The sequence below is a fragment of the Equus quagga genome, chromosome 11 (genome assembly GCF_021613505.1).
Source record: "Equus quagga isolate Etosha38 chromosome 11, UCLA_HA_Equagga_1.0, whole genome shotgun sequence".
NCBI lineage: Eukaryota > Metazoa > Chordata > Mammalia > Perissodactyla > Equidae > Equus > Equus quagga.
The window spans coordinates 5021615-5041546 of record NC_060277.1 but is presented as its reverse complement, the minus strand read 5'-3'; the positions used below and the strand labels follow the sequence as shown (position 1 = coordinate 5041546).

Below are 19932 nucleotides of genomic sequence, written 5' to 3'. Positions count from 1 at the left end.
TTTTTGTGTAACAATTTGAGTCATAATGACAGCCTTAGTTGTGCGTTTCTGCTGACGTAATTGTTCCCCGAAAGGATCATGCTACATGGGCCTTTTGAAATATGTAGAATCTCTCTGACAAGAACCTACACAGAAAACTTCCTGGTTTCAGGTCTCCCCCACGGTGGGGCTCAACTTTCAAAAAAAAGAATGAATGCAGAAAATAGAAGCCCCCTCGACCCCAAAAAACAAGAAAGAAAGAAACCTTACCATACTCTTCTCATTTCCCTACGTCCCCAGGAACTTGTGTCAGCTCTTCCATGTAGTTTGCCACTATGCTGCTGGCTGAAGGACTCTAAACTTAAGAACTCCCATAGCTATTTTACCTCTGGCATTTATTTTCCCTTTTTCTGGAAACTGCAATGAGGGGAACCATTCTGCTCCCAAGCTCAGAAGTGAACACGGGACTCAGGCCTGGCCAATCAGAGTCTTCTCACCCTCAGCTACAGTGACCTTGATGCAGGAATGCGTCATCAACAAAGATCAGGCCAGTCGGGCTCCCTCCTGCGACTCTACTAGAAGCTATTAGGAAAGAGGCTTTCTCCTCCCACAGGAGCTGCTGGGGACATGCTGCCACCTCAAGGGGAGAGTTTATCCAAGAACAAAGCACGAGAAGAGGAAGGTGAAACCAGGAACTTGAGAAACACTTCTGAAGACATGATTGTAATATCTGTATCATGATGTTCTTCCGCTGATTCTTTAGGGAAGACGTTTACTTTTTTGCTTAAGCCAAAAAGCTTCTGTGACTCGGAAAAGTGAGTTAAGTTTCTGTCACTCACAGTCCCAGGAGTCCTAACGAATAGATTTAGTAGCCAGCTCATAGGTGATCCGCCACAGGACTCTTTCCTTAAGATCAACGTCACTCATCCTGCTCTCGACATCACCCAACTCCCTTTGCCATGAGTCGCATGCCAGGCACTCAACAGACAATCAACGGTACTGACTGATTTAAAGAATCCATTAACAAGTTAAACTGAAGATAGATTATGAAATCTGTTCAAGCTCCCAAACACATCAGAAGGTGACTTACCCAAAGAGAATTGTAACTCCTCCTGAGACAAACATTCCTGCTACAAACATAAATTTTGCTCCAACATGTACAAGCTATAATAAATGTCAAAGAAGAGTGGTAAATTGATGACGGCCACAAGTCTATCATGACAGAAACAAATCCACTGTATCAGGAAATATAAGGTTTGGGGAAGATACATAGACTTAATACAATATAATAATGCCTTAGTAGGATGAAAACATACATTTCTTACAAACATGGAAGAAGTTATAAAATCAATCAATCCTAAGAATAGAACCGTCAACAGTGGCACAAGTCATAAAATATAATGATGCCTATTTCTGTATCAATGACAGTTCTAGACTAGTAAATTAGATGATTCATTACACAATTTTTAAAAATTAAAATGTGCACATGAACTTTAATACTTACGTATTTTCCAAATACCAAAGATGCCACCAACTCAAACAAAGCATAACATCCAAAGATCATACCAATAACTGTATTGCTGGCTCCTTTCTTTTCTGCCTTTAAAGAAATAGAAAAGGAAACAAAGTTTCAAACACAAATTTTCCAATGTGGAAAAATGGAGCTATTAGATCACAGCATCATCTTCTTCTAAGCTTTATCTGTGTAGCAATTGCAGAGATTATTATTTTTAAATAAACAGGGTGGAGAAGAGAAAATATACTAGTTTTTGACATGAAAATAATTCACTCACCATGCCTATAAAGAATTGTTAGCTTTACGATCTTGAGAAAGAAGAACAAAATTGGAGGCATCATGCTTCCTAATTTCAAAAATAAATTACAAAACTACAGGGGCTGGCCCCGTGGCCGAGTGGTTAAGTTCGCGCGCTCTGCTGCAGGCAACCCAGTGTTTCGTTGGTTCGAATCCTGGGCGCGGACATGGCACTGCTCGTCAGACCACGCTGAGGCAGCGTCCCACATGCCACAACTAGAAGAACCCACAATGAAGAATACACAACTATGTACCGGGGGGCTTTGGGGAGAAAAAGGAAAAAATAAAATCTTTAAAAAAAAAAATTACAAAACTACAGTAATTAAAACAGTATGGTACTGGCATAAAGACAGACATACAGACCAATGGAACAGAATAGACAGCCCAGAAATAAACCTACACACATATGGTCAGTTGATCTTCCACAAGGGTTCCAAGGACACACAATGGGGCAAAGACAGTCCCTTCAACAAATGGTGTTGAGAAAACTGGATATCTACACGCAGAAGAATGAAACTAAATCCCTGTATCTTACACTATACACAAAATCAACTCGAATTAAAGACTTAAACATAACGCCTGAAATTGTTAAACTCCTCAAAGAAAAAATAGGGGGATAACTTCATGACATTGGTCTTAGTAAAGATTTCCTGGATTTTATACCAAAAGCACAGGCAACAAAAGCAAAAGTAGACACATGGGACTAAACCAAACTAACAAGCTTCTGCACAGAACAGGAAACCATCAACAGAGTGAAAAGGCAACCTATAGAATGAGAGAGAATATTTGCAAACCATCTGTTAGACAAGGGGTTAATATCCAAAATATGTAAGAATCTTCTATGATTCACAAGCAAAAAAACAAAGAACCTGATTAAAAAGTGGGCAAAGAACTTGAACAGACATTTCTCCAAAGAAGACATACAAATGGCACCAGGCATACGAAAAGGTGCTCAAGATCACTAATCAACAGGGAAATGGAGATCAAACTCACAGTATCATCTCTCATCTGTTAGGACAGCTATTATTAAAAAAATAAAAGATAACAAGTGTTGGTGAGGATGTGGAGAAATTGGAACCCTTCTACACTGTGGGTGGGGATGTCGAGTGGTGCAACCACTATGGAAACCAGTATGAAGAGTCCCCAAAACATTAAAAATAGGGCCACCATGTAATCTAGCAATCTAATTTCTGAGTACATATCCAAAGGAATTGAAAGCATGGTCTCAAAGAGACATTTGCACCCCCATGTTCACCGCAGAATTATTCAGAATGGCCAAGATCTAGAAACAACCCAAATGTCCATCGACAGATGAATGGATAAAGAAAATATGGTATATGCATACAGTGGAATATTATTCAGCCTTAAAAAAGAAGGGAATCCTGGCAACTGCAACAACATGGATGAACCTTGAGAAAATTATGCTAAGTGAAATGAGCTAGTCACAGGAGAACAAATACTGCATAATTCCACTTATATGAGGTATCTAAAATGCACAAACTTACAGAAGCAGAGGGTAGAATGGTGGTTGTCAGAGGCTTCAGGGAGAAGTAAGTGGGGAACTATTGCTCATTGGGTATAAACTGTCTGTTATGCAAGATAACCTCATGTTGTATTGTTACCACACACACACACAAACCCACAAAGAACACAAGGGAATTTTTGGAGGCGATGGATATTTTTATCATCTTGATTGTGGTGACGACATTACAGATGTATGCATATGTCCAAACTCACAAGACAGATATATTAAATGTGGGGTTGGAAATTGAGTTAATGACTGACCCTGCCTACAGGATGAAGCCTCTATAAAAATCCCTAAAGTACAGGGTTTGGCGGGCTCTGGGGTGGATGAACACATGGAGGTGCTGGGAGAGTGGTGCACCCAGAGAGGGCATGGAAGCTCCACACCCCTGCCCACATACCTGGCCCTACACAGCTCTTCCATCTGGATGTCTACTATACCCTTTATCATATCCTCTTATAATAAACCAGTAAGCATTAAGTAAGTGTTGCCCTGAGTTCTGTGAGCCACTCTAGCAAATAATTGAAGCCAAGGTGGCGGGGGGAGGGGGAAGGTCATGGGAACCTCAGATTTGTAGACGAGTCAGACAGAAGTTGTGGGTAACCTGGAGACCTCCTACATGTGACTGGCATCTGACGTGGGGGGCAGTCTCACGGAACTGAGCCCTTAACCTGTGGGGTCTGTGCTAAGTCCCGTTACTGTCAGAACTGAACTGAATTGTAGGACACACAGCAGGTGTCACAGAGAATTGTTTGGTGTGGGTAAACCCTCCCCACACACACACTTCTGGTGTCAGAAGTGTTGTGAGTGTGATAGCGTGAGAGTAAAGGAGAAACACACAGGAGGAAGAGTGAGTTTTTTCTACTCAGTATCACATTGAGTTATAGGATCCAATCCCACTAAAAACGAAAACACTTTGCCAGCCAAAAACTCGGGAACAGGAAGCTCCCTGAGCTGGCACGTCAGTCATACTATGGCCCATTCAGTCAGGTTCTCTGTTTTTGACATCAGTACCAACCACCTGACGAATTGGAGAAGACCGAGTTTTCCTTGCTGACATCAACAGCACAGATGAAGGATGCCCTCCCCTCAGACATTCCACGTTCTCCTGAAACGCCTGGTTTATCATCCATCAAGCATATCTACTAATGTTATAGCCTATTCTATCAGTGAGTCTTCAATTTGCTCCAGATGATATATTATTTATTCTACATCAACTTCTTTTGAACTTCAAATGCTACTATTAGTTGTGATGTACCACTGAATTCCTGTACAAAGGTACAGAAAAAAAAAACAAGTTTGAAAAACTGGTTTAAACCCCGGAAATATAGTAGATCCTACATCAAGTTCTAGCTGTAGCCGCCTCAGGAGTTAAAACATGAGTTTAATTTCTTTAAGAGAGGATTGGCCACTTGCCATACTATGAAGCACAAAGCCTGAAACACACGATTCCCTGTCATCTCAGGCAGTCACCGGTCATTTATCGAGCAGCTTCTGGGCATCAGGCATTGCACCCAGGAACCAGCAACGAATATTTATGGTCAGAAGATTCGATTTAGAGTCATCCTTTTGCCAGAGCCTCAGGTCTTTCACCAATAACTTTACTCAATACAGAAGTGCGTGTGTGCCCACACCCTCCTACACCCTCAAAATCCATTCTCTACAACAGCCATAATTGAATTTCTTTACCTTTTCTCCCTAACTACAGTTTTAAGACAAAAATTTACTCCACTGCTTCCCGTGTAAAGTTACTATCATCATTCCATCCTTGTCTTTTTGAGAAATGTTCTTTTCATGTCAGACTGTGTCTTTTTAAATAATAAACTCGACATTTCTCATAGCATAATACTACAAGAAACTAGATAGGTGAACTCTATTGTTCTTGGCCCCACCCCAAAATGTGGTCCCTAAGTACCTGGTGGAGGGACCGAGCACAGAGGTTGAACCTACAGCACTGCAGTAACTGCTTAGAACCACATGAGATGATGGTGTGGAGACAAGGGAGATCTCATAAAAGACAGCTTTAGTGGCATCCTAGCAAAGGTTATGGCGTCTTTAGACTGGAACATGAAGTCTACATTTCTACAAAAAGCTCAGGTAGTGTTAGGGGTTTAATTGTGTCCCACAAACTTCATATGTTGAAGTCCTATCTCCCAGTACCTCAGAATGTTACCTTATTTGGTGACAGAGCCTTTGCAGGGGTAATCGAGTTAAGATGAGGTCATTAGGGTGGGGCCTAATCCAAGATAACTTGCATCTTTACAAAAAGGGGAAATTTGGACACAGAGACACATATAAACGGAAGATGATGTGAAGAGACACAGGGAGAAGACAGCCTTCTACAAGCCAAGGAGAGTGGCCTGGAACAGATCCTTCCTTCACAGCACTCAGAAGGAACCAACCCTGCCAACACCTTCATCCTAGACTTCCAGCCTCCAGAACCACGAGACAATAAATTTCTATGGTTTAAGCCACACGATTTGTGGTACTTTGTTATGGCAGCCCCAGCAAACTGAAACAGGTACCTCAAAGGGAAGGTAATATCAAAGGAGTCAATTAAGATGTAGAAAGAACACTCATTGGTTAGGTCACATTATCGACATTATTTGCTTACTAGATCTGATAAGTATTTAATTCTAGAATCTGGTAGAAAACATATAATAGCTATAGCAACTAACATTTATTGAACCCTCACTAAGAGCCAAAATCTCTATTAAGTGCTCTTTTACACAGTTTCTAACAACAATTAAATAAGGGATGCATTTTTAGCTGGCCCATTTTACAGATGAGGACACAGACTTGCAAAGGTCACATGGTCACTGCAGCCAAGACAGTCTCCATCTTGTGCACGTTTCCACATTCACTGTGGAAACATGGTGGTGACTTAGGCTGTCCCAGGATCACACACCACAACAGCAGCTGAGTACCACTTTGGAATGTGGACCCTGCTTCACATCAGGAAAACAAAAACAGCTATTAAAAGCAAGTTCACACGTAATCCTCTGACAAAGAAGGGGGTCCCAGAAAGAGGTTGAGTAGAAATAGGAGTCCTGTCGCAGAATTTAAAAAGAAGGACCCTGTTTTTCCTTTTCCTAATTAGCTCTAGCAAGTAGGAAGGATGACAGAACATGCAGGAGGGAGGGTAACTTTGCAGGTCATTTGTCAACCATACAGCTTTAATAAGACATGAAAAGGAAGAGCTTGCTCTTCATATCTACGCCTTTCAAAGTTAGAATGCTCTCTTCCCTGCCTCTGTCTTCTTCCCTTCAACTTCCCTCCTGCAAGCAAAAAACTAAATCAAAAACTTAAAAAACACACCCGCAGCCTGGGTTTCCTTTGTCTGTGTTCCACCAAGACAAAGCTAAGATTAGTTACGCTCTCTGAGTTCTAGCTGAGCTGGGAAACTCCCTTCTAACTGGTTGGTTCACTTATTCCAGTTTTTCTCCATCTGAATTCCACAGGTTCCCACCCATCATTATTTTTTTCCAAAACCCAAATCTGGTAGGCTACTCTGTTGTGCCCAAACCCCTCTCATGACTTCTCACTGACTAAATCTTTGGCATGCATAGGAGGACTATTGCATTCTAGCTCCAACCTGCCTCCTCAGATCTCTGCCTCCTACCAGACCTCACCCCATCGGAGGCCCAAGCCTCCTCAAGTTGTCTGCTGTCCCCCAAGAACATGCCATTTACTTTGCTAATCCCATGACTATCTCAAGCTGTCTCCTGGACCCCCTTGCCTCTGTTGTTCACCTTGAGAACTACCATTTCTCAAGACTTACCTTAGCTCTACCCTGCAAAGTCCCCATCAGTACCACCCTTTCTTCTCCTTTCTCCCCTAACCCCCATCCCCACTCGGGGCAAATTTTAACCACTCCTTTCTCTAGAGTCTCATAATATTTTTGACATCCTTTTCTTGAAAAATGTCTAAATAGTCTGCAACTTTTTCTTTCATATTTTTTCATTCCCAATGGACAGACAAGAGAGGGATATTTTCCTGATCTTTTCTCTGCCCTACTGCATCCAATGCCAAGCATACTCTAGAACAGGAGTCTTTAAACCTCCCACTCCAATCAGTGAACAGAGGTCAATGGGGCCAGACACCTAGCTTCTGAATCTGCTTCTTCATTTGCAACATGATGAGATTCTCACTACTCTGCCTCTCTTACAGAGTTGCTGCAGACACTAAATGGGAGAGATGTCAGGGAAAGTACCCTGGAAACAAAAAAGCACTGTATGGGTACAGAGTTGTGCTGCTCCCTTAGCACAGAAGTCATTTTTATCCCCTTTTGTAGTACACAGAACGAAGGACTACATGTTATCAAAGCAGACAGAGGACTGAGGGGCCAGTGCTTGTGAGCAGAGGCTTGGGCACAGGGCACCACAGAAAACACACAGGCACATTACCTCCACTCTGCCAAGCCAGTCCCATTCCCTCCACACTACATCCCATCAACCTCCAGATTCCAGGTGGATTCTGTAGGGGCTATTTCCTTTGAGTCTGTGCCATTATCAATAGATCCCAACACCTTATAAAAGGTTATGATTAGGGGACAGTGCCAAGATGTCAGCATAGGTAGACTGAACTCACCTCCTCCCATGGACACAACAAATTTACAACTACTCATGGAATGATTACCCAAGAGAGAACTGAAAACTGGATAAAAATAACCCCCACAACAAGGGACAGTGCTGACGGAGGTGGGAGAGGCAGAAATTCCTTTCTGGAGAGAAAAAAGCTACCTTTGAGCTATAGTACTTCACAGCTGGCCAGGAGCAATCCTAAGGTACACATCCTTCCCTGGAGGAATGGGGAATCTGAGCAGGGGAGCGTTTCCACAATAAATAGCTTTTGGGCTCAGCACAACTCAAGCAAGTGTCATAATATCTGGCTTTGCCGCCTATTAACAACACAGGGACTACCCCCAGAAAAGCTATTGCACATAAGAAAAGGAAAGCCTGCTCTTAAAGGGCCCACACACAAATTCACCCATTTCAGAAAGCAACCTAAAATCACCAAAAAGAAAGGTGCACAGTCCTTTGGTGAAAAGAGACTCACTTGATAGGCTCTTGGCATATCTTAGTGAGAGGTGAGACCTCTCTAGGGACTGAGACATTAGCAGCAGCCATTATTGTGACCTAGCACAGGCGTGCTGACACAGACACTGGCAGACACCACTGGAATTCTTCTGCTGGCCTGTTAGTGCAGGGGTCTGTCCCACTAGCACAGCCAGGGCAGGTTGCCCACCCTAGGGACTGGCCCCACCCAAGAGCAAGCCCTCAAGCAACTTGTGGGCCCACATAGGTGGGGTGCCTGGAACTTCTGCAGCCCAGTGAGTGGGTTCACCTCTGCAGGGTAGGGCATGTGCAAGGGGCAGGTCAGCATTGGTGGAGTGTGTAGGGCCTCTGCAGTGGGGTAACTGGGTCCACTTCAGTGGGTCAGGGAATGCACATAGGGCAGGACTATGTTGATGGGGTGTGTGGCTCTATGGGCAGTGGGGCTTGTTAGCTTCAGCAGACTTGTGCCTCTCAAACAGCCACGTAGGGGATCGGGTCCACCTTCAAAGCCTGAAACAATTGGGTGTTCCCATGCCTGGCGCCAGCCCCACTCAGCTGCAACCCTGACAGAGCTGACAACAGCCTTGCAGGTGGGAGGCTTATAGCAATTGTAAGCCCCTGAGCCTAGCAACCAGCCATGGTGGAGGCCTACTCCATTAACAGAAAAACTGCAACAGGAATGTGCTATTAGACTTTGCAGCCAATTGTGCTGGGGTTCCTCACACCCAATAAGGTAACTGAAGGGACCATAACAGCCAAAACAGCTAAGCTTTTCAACCAGCCAACTAGGAGGACAGCCTAGCCTCCTTGGGAACCAGCAGGAAGAGCAACCCTGCCACAACAGAAGGACACAGGTACTCCACACAGGGGATACTCCCGGAACATCTGGAACTGGTGACAAGAGGGAAGCACACTGCTGGGCCTCATAAGGCATCTCTTACATAAGGACACCACTCCAAGATCAAGAGACATAACTTATCTACTTAATACATAGACATAAGCACAGAGAAAGACGCAAAAAATGAGGGGACAAAGGAATACATTCTAAGTAAAGGAACAGGACAAAAACTCAGGAAAAGAACTCACAAAACAGAGCTAAACAATCTACCTGACAAAGAGTAAAAACTAATAGTCCTAAGGATGCTTGCTGATCTTGGGAGAAGAATGTATGAACTCAGTAAGAACTTCAACAAAGAATTGGAAAATATAAAAAAGAACCAATCAGAAATGAAGAGTACAATACTGGAAATGAAAAATTCACTAGAGGAACTCAACAGCAGAGTAAATGATACAGAAGAAGAGATTGGTGAGCTGGATGAAAGACTAGAAGAAATCACCCAAGCTGAACAGATAAAAGAAAAAAGAATTTAAAAGACCAAGGACAGTCTAAGGGACCTCTGGGACAACATCAAGCACACTAACATCTGTATTATAGGTGTGCCAGAAAGAGAAGAGAGGGACAAAGGGGCAGAGAATCTATTTGAAGAAATAATAGTTGAAAACTTTCCTAACCTAAGGAAGGAAACAGACATCTAGGTACAGGAAGCAAAGAGAGCACCAAACTAGATAAACTCAAAGAGGCCCAGCCAAGTCACATTATAATTAAAATGTCAAGAATTAAAGATAAAGAGAGAATCCTAAAAGCCACAAGAGAAGGGGAACAAGTTACATACAAAGGAAACCCCATAAGGCTGTCAGCTGACTTCTCAGCAGAAATCTTACAGGCTGAAAGGGAGTAGCATGATATATTTTAAGTCCTGACAGGAAAAAACCCACAGCCAAGAATACTCTACTTGGCAAGTTTATCATTCAGAATTGGAGGAGAGATAAAGAGTTTCCGAGACAAGCAAATATTAAAGGAGTTTACCACCAAGAACCCAGCCTTACAAGAAATGCTGAAGGGACTTATTTAAGTGGGAAAGAGAAGACCACAAATAGGAACAGGAAAGTTATCCAAAAAATAAAGCAATAAAATCACTGCTAAAGGCAAAAATACAGTAAAGGTAGCAGATCAACCACCTATGAAGCTAATATGAAGGTCAAAAAACAAAAGTACTAAAATAACCTATTTCCATGATAAGAGCATAACGGATACACACACACAGAAAAAGAGGTTAAATATGATGTCAAAAACATAATATATGGGAGGTGGGAGTAAAAGAGTAGAGCTTTTACCAAGAGGTCAAACTAAAGAGACCATCAACTTAATGTAGATTGCTGTGTATGTAGGTTATTATATATGAACCTCATGGTAATCACAAACCAGAAACCTATAATAAATACGCAAAAAATTAAGAGAAAGAAACCCAAACATAATATTAAAGAAAGCCATCAAACTACAAGGGAAGAGAGCAAGAGAAGAAGAAAGGAACAGAGAAGAACTACTAAGACACCCAGAAAAAAATGTAACAAAATGGCAATAAGTACATTCTTATCAATAGCTACTTTAAATGTCAAGGGACTAAGTGCTCTAATAAAAAGGCATAGGATGCCTAATTGGATAAAGAAATAAGACTCATCTATATGCTGCATACAAGAGACACACTTCAGACCTAAATACACTCGCAAACTGAAAGTGAAGGGATGGAAAAAGTTACTCCACGCAAATGGCAATGAAAAGAAAGTTGGGGTAGTAATACTTATATCAGACAAAATAGACTTTACAACAAAAACTGTAACAAGAGACAAAGAAGGGCACTACATGATGATAAAGGGAAGAATCCAACAAGAGGATATAACACTTGTAAATATCTACGCACCCAACATAGGAGCACCAAAATGTATAAAGTAATTATTAACAGACATAAAAGGAGAAATAGACTGTAACACAATAATAGTGGGGGACGTTAACACTCCACTTACACCAATGGCTAGATCATCCAAACAGAAGATCAATAAGGAAACATTGGCCTTAAATGACACATTAGATCAGTTGGACTTAGCAGCTATACATATAGAACATTCCATCCAAAAAACACAGAATTCATAATCTTTTCAAATGCACATGGAACATTCTCCAGGATACATCAGATATTGGGCCACAAAACAAGTCTCAATAATTTTAAGAAGATTGAAATAATATCAACCATCTTTTTTGAACACATTGGTATGAAACTAGAAATCAATGACAGCAAGAAAATTGGAAAAGACACAATATGTGGAGATTAAACAAAATGCTACTGAACAACTGGGTCAATGAATAAAGCAAAGAGGAAATCAAAAAATGCCTGGAGACAAAGGAAAATGAAAATATGACATGTCATTATTTATGAGATATAGCAAAAGTGGTTTGAAGAGGGAAATTTATAGCAATAAAGGCCTACGTCAACAAACAAGAAAAATCTCAAATAAACAATATAAAACTGCACCTAAAGGAACTGGAAAATGAAGAACAAACAAAGCCCAAAATCAGTGGAAGGAAGGAAAAAGTAAAAATCAGAGCAGAAATAAATAAAATAGAGACTAAAAAAACAATAGAAAAATCAATGAAGTGAACAGCTGTTTCTTTTAAGAGGAACAAAATTGACAAACCTTTAGCGAGACTTACCAAGAAAAAAGAGAGAAGGTTCAAATAAGTAAAATCAGAAATGAAAGAGGAGAAATGACAACGGACACCTCAGAAATACAAAACATTGTAAGAGAATACTACAAAAAGCTATAAGCCAACAAATTGAATAATCTAGAAGAAATGGATAAATTCTTAGAATCATATAACCTTCCAAAACTGAATCAAGATGAAATAGACCATTTGAGTAGACAAATCACCAGTAAGGAGATTGAAACAATAATGAAAAACTTCCCAAAAAATAAAAGTCCAGGACCAGATGGCTTCCCTGGTTAATTCTACCAAACTTTAAAAGAAGACTTAATGCCTATCCTTCTCAAACCATTCCAGAAAGTTGAAGAGGAAGGGGAGCTTCCTAACTCATTCCATGAAGCCATCATTACCTGATACCAAAACCAGACAAGCACAACACAAAAAAAGGAAATTATAGGCCACTATCACTGATGAACGTCAATGCAAAAGTCCTCAACAAAATAATAGCAAGTTGAATACAACAATCCATTCAAAAGGTCATACACCATCATCAACTGGGACATATTCCATGGATGCACAGATGGTTCAACATCCACAAATCAATCAACATGATACACCACATTAACAAAATGAAGAATAAAGATCACATGATCATCTCAATAGATACAGAGAAAGAATTTGACAAGATACAGCATCCATTTATGAGAATAACTCTGAATAAAACGGGTGTAGAAGGAAAGCACCTCAACAAAATAAAGGCCATATATGAAAAACCCACAGCTAATAGCATATTCAATGGATAGAAACTGAAAGCTATCTCTCTAAGGACAGGAACTAGATGAGGATGCCCATTTTCACCACTCTTATTTAACACAGTATTGGAAGTCCTAGCCAGAGCAATCAGGCAAGAAAAAGAAATAAAAGGGATCCAAATTGCAAAGCAAGAAGTGAAACTGTCACTATTTGCAGATGACATGATTCTATATAGAGAAAACCCTAAAGAAATGAGTAACAAACTTTTAGAAGTAATAAATGAATACAGTTAAGTTGCAGGATACAAAATCAACATATAAAAATCAGTCACATTTCTATACACTAACAACAAAGGAGACTTACACTTTAAGCAGAAGGAGAAATTAAGAATACAACCCCATTTTCAAATGCAACAAAAAGAATAAAATATCTAGGAAGAAACTTAACCAAAGAGGTGAAATATCTGTACACTGAAAACTAGGAAACATTGTTGAAAGAAATTGAAGACTCAAAGAAATGGAAAGATATTCCGTGCTCTTGGATTGGAAGAATTAACATAGTTAAAATGTCCATACTTCCTAAAGCAATCTACAGATTCAATGCAATCCCTATTAAAGTTCCAGCAACATTTTTCACAGAAATAGAACAAAGAATCCTAAAATTTATATGGAACAACAAAAGACCCCAAATAGCCAAAGGAATCCTGAGAAAAAAGAACAAAGCTGGAGGTATCACACTCCTTGATTTCAAAATATACTACAAAGCTATAGTAACCAAAACAGCATGGTACTGGCACAAAAACAGACACACAGATCAAGGGAACAGAATCGAGAGCCCAGAAATAAACCCACATATCTATGGACAGCTAATTTTCGACAAAGGAGCCAAGAGCATACAATCGAGAAAGGAGAGTCTGTTCAATAAACGGTGTTGGGATAACTGGACAGCCACATGCAAAGGAAGGAAAGTAGACCATTATCTTACACCATACACAAAGAATAACTCAAATTGGATTACAGACTTGAATGTAAGACGTGGAACCATTAAACTTCTAGAAGAAAACATACGCAGTACACTCTTCAACATCAGTTGTAGCAGCATATTTTCAAGTACCATGTCTGACTGGGCAAGGGAAACAATAGGAAAAATAAACAAATGGGACCATATCAAATTAAAATCTTCTACACAGCAAAGGAAACCATCAACAAAATGAAAGGACAACCTAACAATTGGGAGAATATATTTGCAAACCATATATCTGATAAGGGGTTAATATCCAAAATACACAAAGAACTCATACATCTCAACAACAAAAAAGCTAACAACCCAGGTGAAAAACTGACAAAAGATCTGAACAGACATTTCTCCAAAGAAGATATACAGATGGCCAATGGGCACAGAAAAGATGTTCAACATCATTAACTATCAGGGAAATGCAAATCAAGACTACAATGAGATATCACCTCACTCCTGTCAAAATGGCTATAATTAATAAGACAGGAAACAGCAAGTGTTGAAGAGGATGTAGAGAGACGGAATTCTCAAACACTGTGGGTGGGAGTGCAAACTGCTGCAGCCACTATGGAAAACAGCATGGAGATTCCTCAAAAAATCAAGAATAGGTCTACCATACAATCCAGCTATCCTACTACAGTGCAGTATTTATCCAAAGAATATGAAAACGTGAATGCATAAAGTTACATGCACCCCTATGTCCATTGCAGCGTTATTCACAATAGACAAGACTTGGAGGTAACCTAAGTGCCCATCAAGGGATGAATGGATAAAGAAGATATATATACACAATGGACTACTCCATAAAAATGGATGAAATGCGGCCATTTGTGACAACATAGATGGACCTTGAGGGTATTATGCTAAGCAAAATAAGTCAAAGGGAGAAAGCCAAATACTGTGTGATCTCACTCATAAGTAGAAGATAAAAAAACAACAAACAATAACAGAGAGACAGAGATTGGATTGGTGGTTACCAGAGAGGAAGTGGGGAGGGAGGAGGGCAAAAGGGGTGACTGGGCACATGGGTGTGTGTGGTGATGGATTGTAATTAGTCTTGGGTGGTGAACATGATGTAGTCGCAGAAATTGAAATATAATGATATACACCTGAAATTTATATAATGTTATAAACCAATGTTACCTCAATAAAAATATAAAATAAAATAAATTGTATGAGAATGTTAAAAAAATAATTAAAATAAGGTTATGATTCAAAGAAACTTGCCAATATTAACCAGAATTCCTCCTTGATACAAACATTGCCGCTCAATTCCATAAAGAAATTCAAGTCAGAAAAGGGAATTTAGTGGGCCATGTCTCCCTAATTCCAAAATGTTAATAAGCAAAAAAATCCAGGAAATAGAGTTACTGTCTTAACATAAACTTTTTGCAGTAACACTAAAATCTGTTAGTCAGAGCACCCCTTTTTTTTCAGCTGCAGAAACCAAATAAAGATTAATCAAACTGCATGGTAAGCAAAGTAATCCTCAGAAGGTCAATTATATTTAAGTGAATTACCTCCCAAGATGATATTCTTTCTGATGATTTTTTTCCTAGTATCAAATATTCTGTTAAAAGTCTTCTGTTTGTTGAAGTTCGAAATAGCATCTTTACGATATACAGTTTTTTGCATTTTACATAGTGTAAAATGAAACAATTCAAAAGGCTTTGTTAAAAGTTAAGAGTTCAGAAGGGTACAAAAATGTCTCACCTCCTGCGGGAAAAAGGGTCCAAGGATAGAGTAGCACATCATGGAACCCAAGTTCAGGGACGCCGTGGATATCAGCACGAACAGCTGGTCTCTTGAAAGCCACCGGGCTGTCTCTCTCACACCTGCCAGACGGCCGTCACCTTGAAGGCAAACACACGCAAATACACACGTGTAATTGGCACTACTGATGGAAGTACACAAACGTCACTTCTGTGCACAGACGATGCACTCTGAAGGTAACATTTGCTGAGCTGAAGGCTATTTTGAATACAGCACATTTGACCAAATGTAACACAATCCTTGCATGTCACCGCAATTTTGAAGACACATTGTTTTCATTTATATACCATTCTTTATTAGAATTTCAGTGCAGAATTTAGTAAAGCATCTGATCTGTTTGCCTTCGCCATAAGACCTATTTCTTTCACTTATTATTTTTTTTTTTTTTTGCGGAAGACTAGCCCTGAGCTAACATCCACTGCTAATCCTCATTTTTTTTTTTTCTGAGGAAGACTGGCCCTGAGCTAACATCTGTGCCCATCTTCCTCTATTTTATATGTGGGACACCTGCCACAGCATGGCTTGACAAGCAGTGCATAGGTCTGCACCCAGGATCCAAACCAGTGAACCGTGGGCCGCTGAAGCAAAACGTGCAAATTTAACCACTGCACCACTGGGCCAGGCTCTGCTTTCACTTTTAATAAACTCCTTCGAGAAGGATGAAGGAACCGGGTGATCTCCTGAAACCGACAGTTACCACTGATGATTAAGTAGTTAGGAACTAAAGTTTTTTTTTCCTTTTTGCAATTATTGATTACTGCTTTTAGCTCTTTGACCCACCCATTGTTAACTGTACTGTTTAGGCACTATGCTCTCTGACTCCCGCTAGGTTCCTATAGGTAACATCTCCCTGGAGCCTGGGTCACCATGGTAATAGCTGTTTGAGCTGTTTTTCAGGAATTAGAACTCCTTGTCCACTTCAGGCTGGTTGAGACCACCAACTCATCAATGGGGCCTGTGCAGATGTCCGATAGGCAACCTTTTGATGTCAAGAAGCCAAAAACTCCACCCTCAGATCATGCTAACACCACCATTTTGTGAGCATGCATTCTACGAAGAGGCATGGAGTCTGACTACGTTTGTGCAGATCACCAATTACCTCACCTCTCCTCACCTTCAATCACCTATCTCCACATTTCAGACCACCTTGCCCTGGACCCCATAAATATTCCTGAGTCCCTATTTTCAGGGAAGCGGATTTGAGACTCATTCTCCTATTTCCTCACTTGGCTGCCTTGTGATTAGAGCCTCTCTCTGCTGCAATCTCATCATCTTGGTGTTTGGCTTTCCAGGCAACAGGCAAAAATGGACCTGGTTCCATAACAATTTTTCAAGTGAGCCACGAGTAAGTCCAGACAGTCCTTTTTGCCCTAGATTCATCAGCCCCTAGCCAGTGTGGAGAACCTGTGGATGAGTCCAGCAGCTGCCAAGAGCATTTCTCCTGGGACTGTTCGGGGATTTTTCCTGGCTTGGCACTGCCGACTCCTTGCTGCACATTTTCACTTTACAGTAGAGAGACGGTTTCGGGGTTTGGAAGACATCTTTTATGGTGAGTAAACTTTGGTAAAAGTGACCAGATTCTTACTCCTTCTTCCTTTTGGTCTGACTTCTGAAAAGGAAGCCTTGGTTTGGCAGGGGAACTCCCTCCACAACTTCCAAAAAAGGAAGCCTTGATCTGGTCTTCATGTGAGGGTCTTGGTTTTGGGGATGCTTGATATTAAGAAAAATTAGGGGATCTGCTCACAGGAGTGCTCTTGGCTTGGCTTCACAGGGAACATCCTCTGTGACGTCCAAAAAGGGAGCCTTGGTTTGGCCTTCCCTGAGAGGGTCTTGATTTTGGGGATGCTCAACATTCTTGAGGTCTGGTACTAGATGCAGGATAAATATGCTTTTGACTGGCCATGTCTAAATTCTGAGTCAGTTATGGGGACAGGAGAGCTGTAATTTATTCTGTAAACGATCCCACCAGGGTTGTGTGCCCCAGTACAGGAACTGTTATTTGTGTGACCCTTATCCTGATAAGACTAGGGAAGAGGCCATGAGGGCAGGGCCTGGTCACCTCTTTCCCTTCTTTGTCCGTCTTGTCCATCACCTCCTCTGTTGTCACCAACTTGAGGTTAAGTTCAGGCTGGACCTGAGCAGACCCTGGACCTTCTGTAAAATCAAAAACCTGAAAAACTTTCTGCCAGGGATTTAACTCTCAACCTCAGCTTTTGGAGCCCCAGCCCCCAGCCCACTCCAGGCCTTTGCCTCTTGCCTCCCTGGCTCACCTTGTGCTGGCTCAGGGACTAGGTGCCCAGGCTGAATGGGACTTGACTAAATCTTATAACTATATTGACGTCTGCAGTCAGGCTCTGTACCCTTTCTCCAGCCCAATGATAGTTGGACCTCAGCTTTACCACAATGGGGAACACCCCAAGCATCCCTGGAGACTCACTCCTTGGGTGCATTTTAACTAATTAGACACACCTTCAATTGGATGGGTTGTGCCCCAGAAACTCCATCTTGGAGAAAACTTAGGTGGTTTCTCTGTGCCTTTGTGATGTAGTTGGACAAGCAGATCAACCTATAATGTCATTTAAATTAGAACCCAATTTTGGAGAAATCAAGAGTAACTGTCCTTTAAAAGTCCTTGCAAGACTGGAAATACAGCTCTAGAGGCACCTCAGGTTCCACTCACTTCCTTTAACTCAAAGAGTTTGTCAACCCTCCAGGGAATATCTAGCCCATCATTAAGTCCTAGGATTGAAAACAAAAAAAGAGGGAAAGGAAAGAAAAATGGCCACAAGAGTGTTCTCACCATAAATCTAGCATCTTGAGTGTCTTCTCAAAAATATTAGTAAAAAGGCTTAAAACAAAATTTGGATTCATAACTAGTGCATTATTGTACCTGATTCATGACAGTACTTTTAAAACAATAGGTGTGGACACTCTGTGTATATGTGAACATACGTATGTCATTTATGTGTGATATTTTACCTCCAGATAGTATAATTTCTAAAGAGCTCTATTCAATTGGCTAAAAGTAAGCACTTACATAAATTCTAAATGCAATAGAAACTAACCCAAATGTCTTTCAAGTTAACATGATATAAATTAATCTTTGGTAAATGAAAGCTTAAGTTTGTTGGTTTGATTGAAATAGGCATGTCCTCAACGTTGTCAGTTTTTGGATATGATGAGACATGCAGCCTGGGTTTACTAGTCAAATAAGCTCATGTTATCCCTGTTATAAATTCATCAGGAAAATAATAGCTTTAAATAATAACTAATTTTGTCTAATGTCTCATGAAGCTTTTTTGGGTAATCTGATTTACCCACAAATGATTTAGATAGATGAAAATGGGTAAGAGTCTTAGGGTACAATAATTATGTTTTATGGTCTGTATACTTGAAAAAACAGCTTCAAAATTCTTTTGGTAACTTAAAACTTTAGAGTTTTGATAAATTAAATTAAATGATAAAAATTTGTTGAGTATCTAGGTTATTTCCACATAAGATAAAATATTAGAAATTGATTATTAGGCATAGATTTGTCTGCCTTTGGTTTCTTATATCAGAGAAACCAAAAAAAAAATGCTTAGGTTTGTTGATAGACATGTTTTGTACCTTCTGAGAAATTTTCTATGAGAAAGCATATATTTCTAGAAAGTCTGTATACAGGGAAAGTAAAACGTTTTCAGTAAAGAAGGTATAATGAATGGAGATTTTAGTTCGTCTTATTTTAAAAAAGATAAATTTGTTCTCAAGTATAGGAAAAAAAAGGAAAAAAAAAACAAAACTTGGGACAAATTCTGAATGCAAAAAGTAAATGACAGAAAGTTTGTGAAAGTCAAACCCTAAGGAGTTTTATGTATGGTCAAGTGGGCCAAGATTAAAGTAAGTCCAATTAAGTAAATGAGTTTTAATGTTAAAAGTAAGCTGATACAAAATTAGAATTTGGTCTTCTTTCTCTTAAAAGGATAATTTTCTTGAACTTTTGGTCTGCTCTTGATAAAGAGTTATAAAAGGTGTCTTTATTTTTGAGTAAGGCTACCTAAAATACAGAAAAACAATGTTTTGTTAAAATAATTTTCTATGTTCAAGACTAAGGTCTCTCTATTAAGTTTTTAAAACTATTTATCTCTCTACATTTGCCTTCAAGATCCCTGGTGGTCACCATGGGCAAGTGGATAGCTAAGCATCGTTTCACAGGGACCTATAATATTGTGTTGGTGAATGTTATTGATACAGGTGTTTTGAAAATGTATAACATTGCTAATATTCTGATCTGTACTGTTTATCAGTCATAATTCTGGTTATTGTTTTAAAGTGTCGTCTGTCATAAAGGTAACCAAATTTCTTTGTCAAGTGCTATTTTGAAGTCTTTTGTCATTTACAGACAGCTACTGTTTTACTCTGATGCTTTTGCAAAACACGTTTCACCTTCAGAGAAATTCAAGGAAATGACTCTGGCACTTACTCTAGAATACAGGTTTCT

The 19932-nt window shown here is 40.1% G+C and overlaps 1 protein-coding gene across 2 annotated transcripts in view; it reads right to left on the bottom strand.

Annotated features, from left to right (window-relative positions):
* Positions 1-19932, bottom strand: part of SLC18B1 (solute carrier family 18 member B1) — a 38439-nt gene that overhangs the window by 14959 nt on the left and 3548 nt on the right. For both annotated transcript variants that reach the window (XM_046675722.1, XM_046675723.1), the window contains exons 2-4: positions 15393-15532; positions 1484-1579; positions 1070-1143 (exon numbers count right to left, since the gene is read on the bottom strand). In XM_046675722.1, the coding sequence (XP_046531678.1) occupies positions 1070-1143; positions 1484-1579; positions 15393-15532 (310 nt within the window). The remainder of the gene's footprint in view (positions 1-1069; positions 1144-1483; positions 1580-15392; positions 15533-19932) is intronic.